This window comes from Phytophthora infestans, genomic scaffold (genome assembly GCF_000142945.1).
Source record: "Phytophthora infestans T30-4 supercont1.500 genomic scaffold, whole genome shotgun sequence".
Lineage (NCBI taxonomy): Eukaryota > Oomycota > Peronosporomycetes > Peronosporales > Peronosporaceae > Phytophthora > Phytophthora infestans.
In genome coordinates this window covers 4,080-4,930 of record NW_003303266.1, presented here as the reverse complement: position 1 = coordinate 4,930, position 851 = coordinate 4,080, and the positions used below count along the sequence as shown (strand labels likewise).

The following is an 851-nucleotide window of genomic DNA, read 5'->3' as shown; positions in this document are numbered from 1 at the left end:
GAGTCCCCAGCGGCTTTTCCTCGGCTGCATCGTCCTCATCGTCGTCCCCTTTCGTCCGCTCGTTATCTGACTCTGTGTCCTCGTCATCCTTCTGCGTTTTGGGGCTAGGCCGTGCGTCGCGCTCGTTAGTTTTAGGGCGATGGTTACCGGTCTCTCTTTCGTTGTGCACCTTCCGACGCTTGTGCGTCTCAGCGCCGCTCTCCTGTTGCGCGTCGTCCATCTCGCTAGGGAACGTGTCCAACAACTCGTTCAGCGCGATGACCTCGGGTTCCGCAAGCTGTCGCTTGGACCCCGCGCTGCTACTCGAGGCTGGAAATGCGCTGGTTGACGCGTCTGTGCTTCTGCTTGCTGACGCGCGTCCGTTTGCTGTACTGCTGTCGGCGGTGGGCAGCGAAGAGCGCGGAGGAGGCACCATCTGGAAGGGAGCAAACCGTGACTGGTTTCTTCCTTCACGTTCAGCTTTTGGTGTGCACACCATAATCCATTTGTACACCACACCACCTTAATCAGGTACAAAGACAAAGCAATCTTGAAGTTATCGACACACGAATGACAGACTTCACTATCGCTCATTTTTGGCAACGTGGATGACCAAGACGCCGCTCATGCGCGCGCCTTAGCGCCACCTTTCCAGCAGACCGCTCGTGTAAGCTAAACCGCACTATAATTACAAACAGCATCGTCAAATTATTAAAGTTCCACCTTATAATTGTCCAGAAATCGTCGTTCCGCGTCTTGGGACGGCAACAAATCGCTGCCGGCGGCCCCAGTAAGAGCGCACTGAGTGCTCTATGGGTGGATACCTTCGGGCTGATGAAGGAAGGGTCCTTCCGCAGCGAGAAGGAGAACGT

The 851-nt window shown here is 55.5% G+C and overlaps 1 protein-coding gene across 1 annotated transcript in view; it reads right to left on the bottom strand.

The window, feature by feature from the left end:
* The window catches only part of PITG_21571 (uncharacterized protein), a gene marked incomplete at both ends in the record, with an annotated part of 1,127 nt that extends 712 nt beyond the window's left edge, over positions 1-415 (bottom strand). Inside the window, one exon of the mRNA XM_002894757.1 lies at positions 148-415. Within this exon, the coding sequence (XP_002894803.1) occupies positions 148-415 (268 nt within the window). The remainder of the gene's footprint in view (positions 1-147) is intronic.
* Between the last annotated feature and the right edge of the window lie 436 nt (positions 416-851).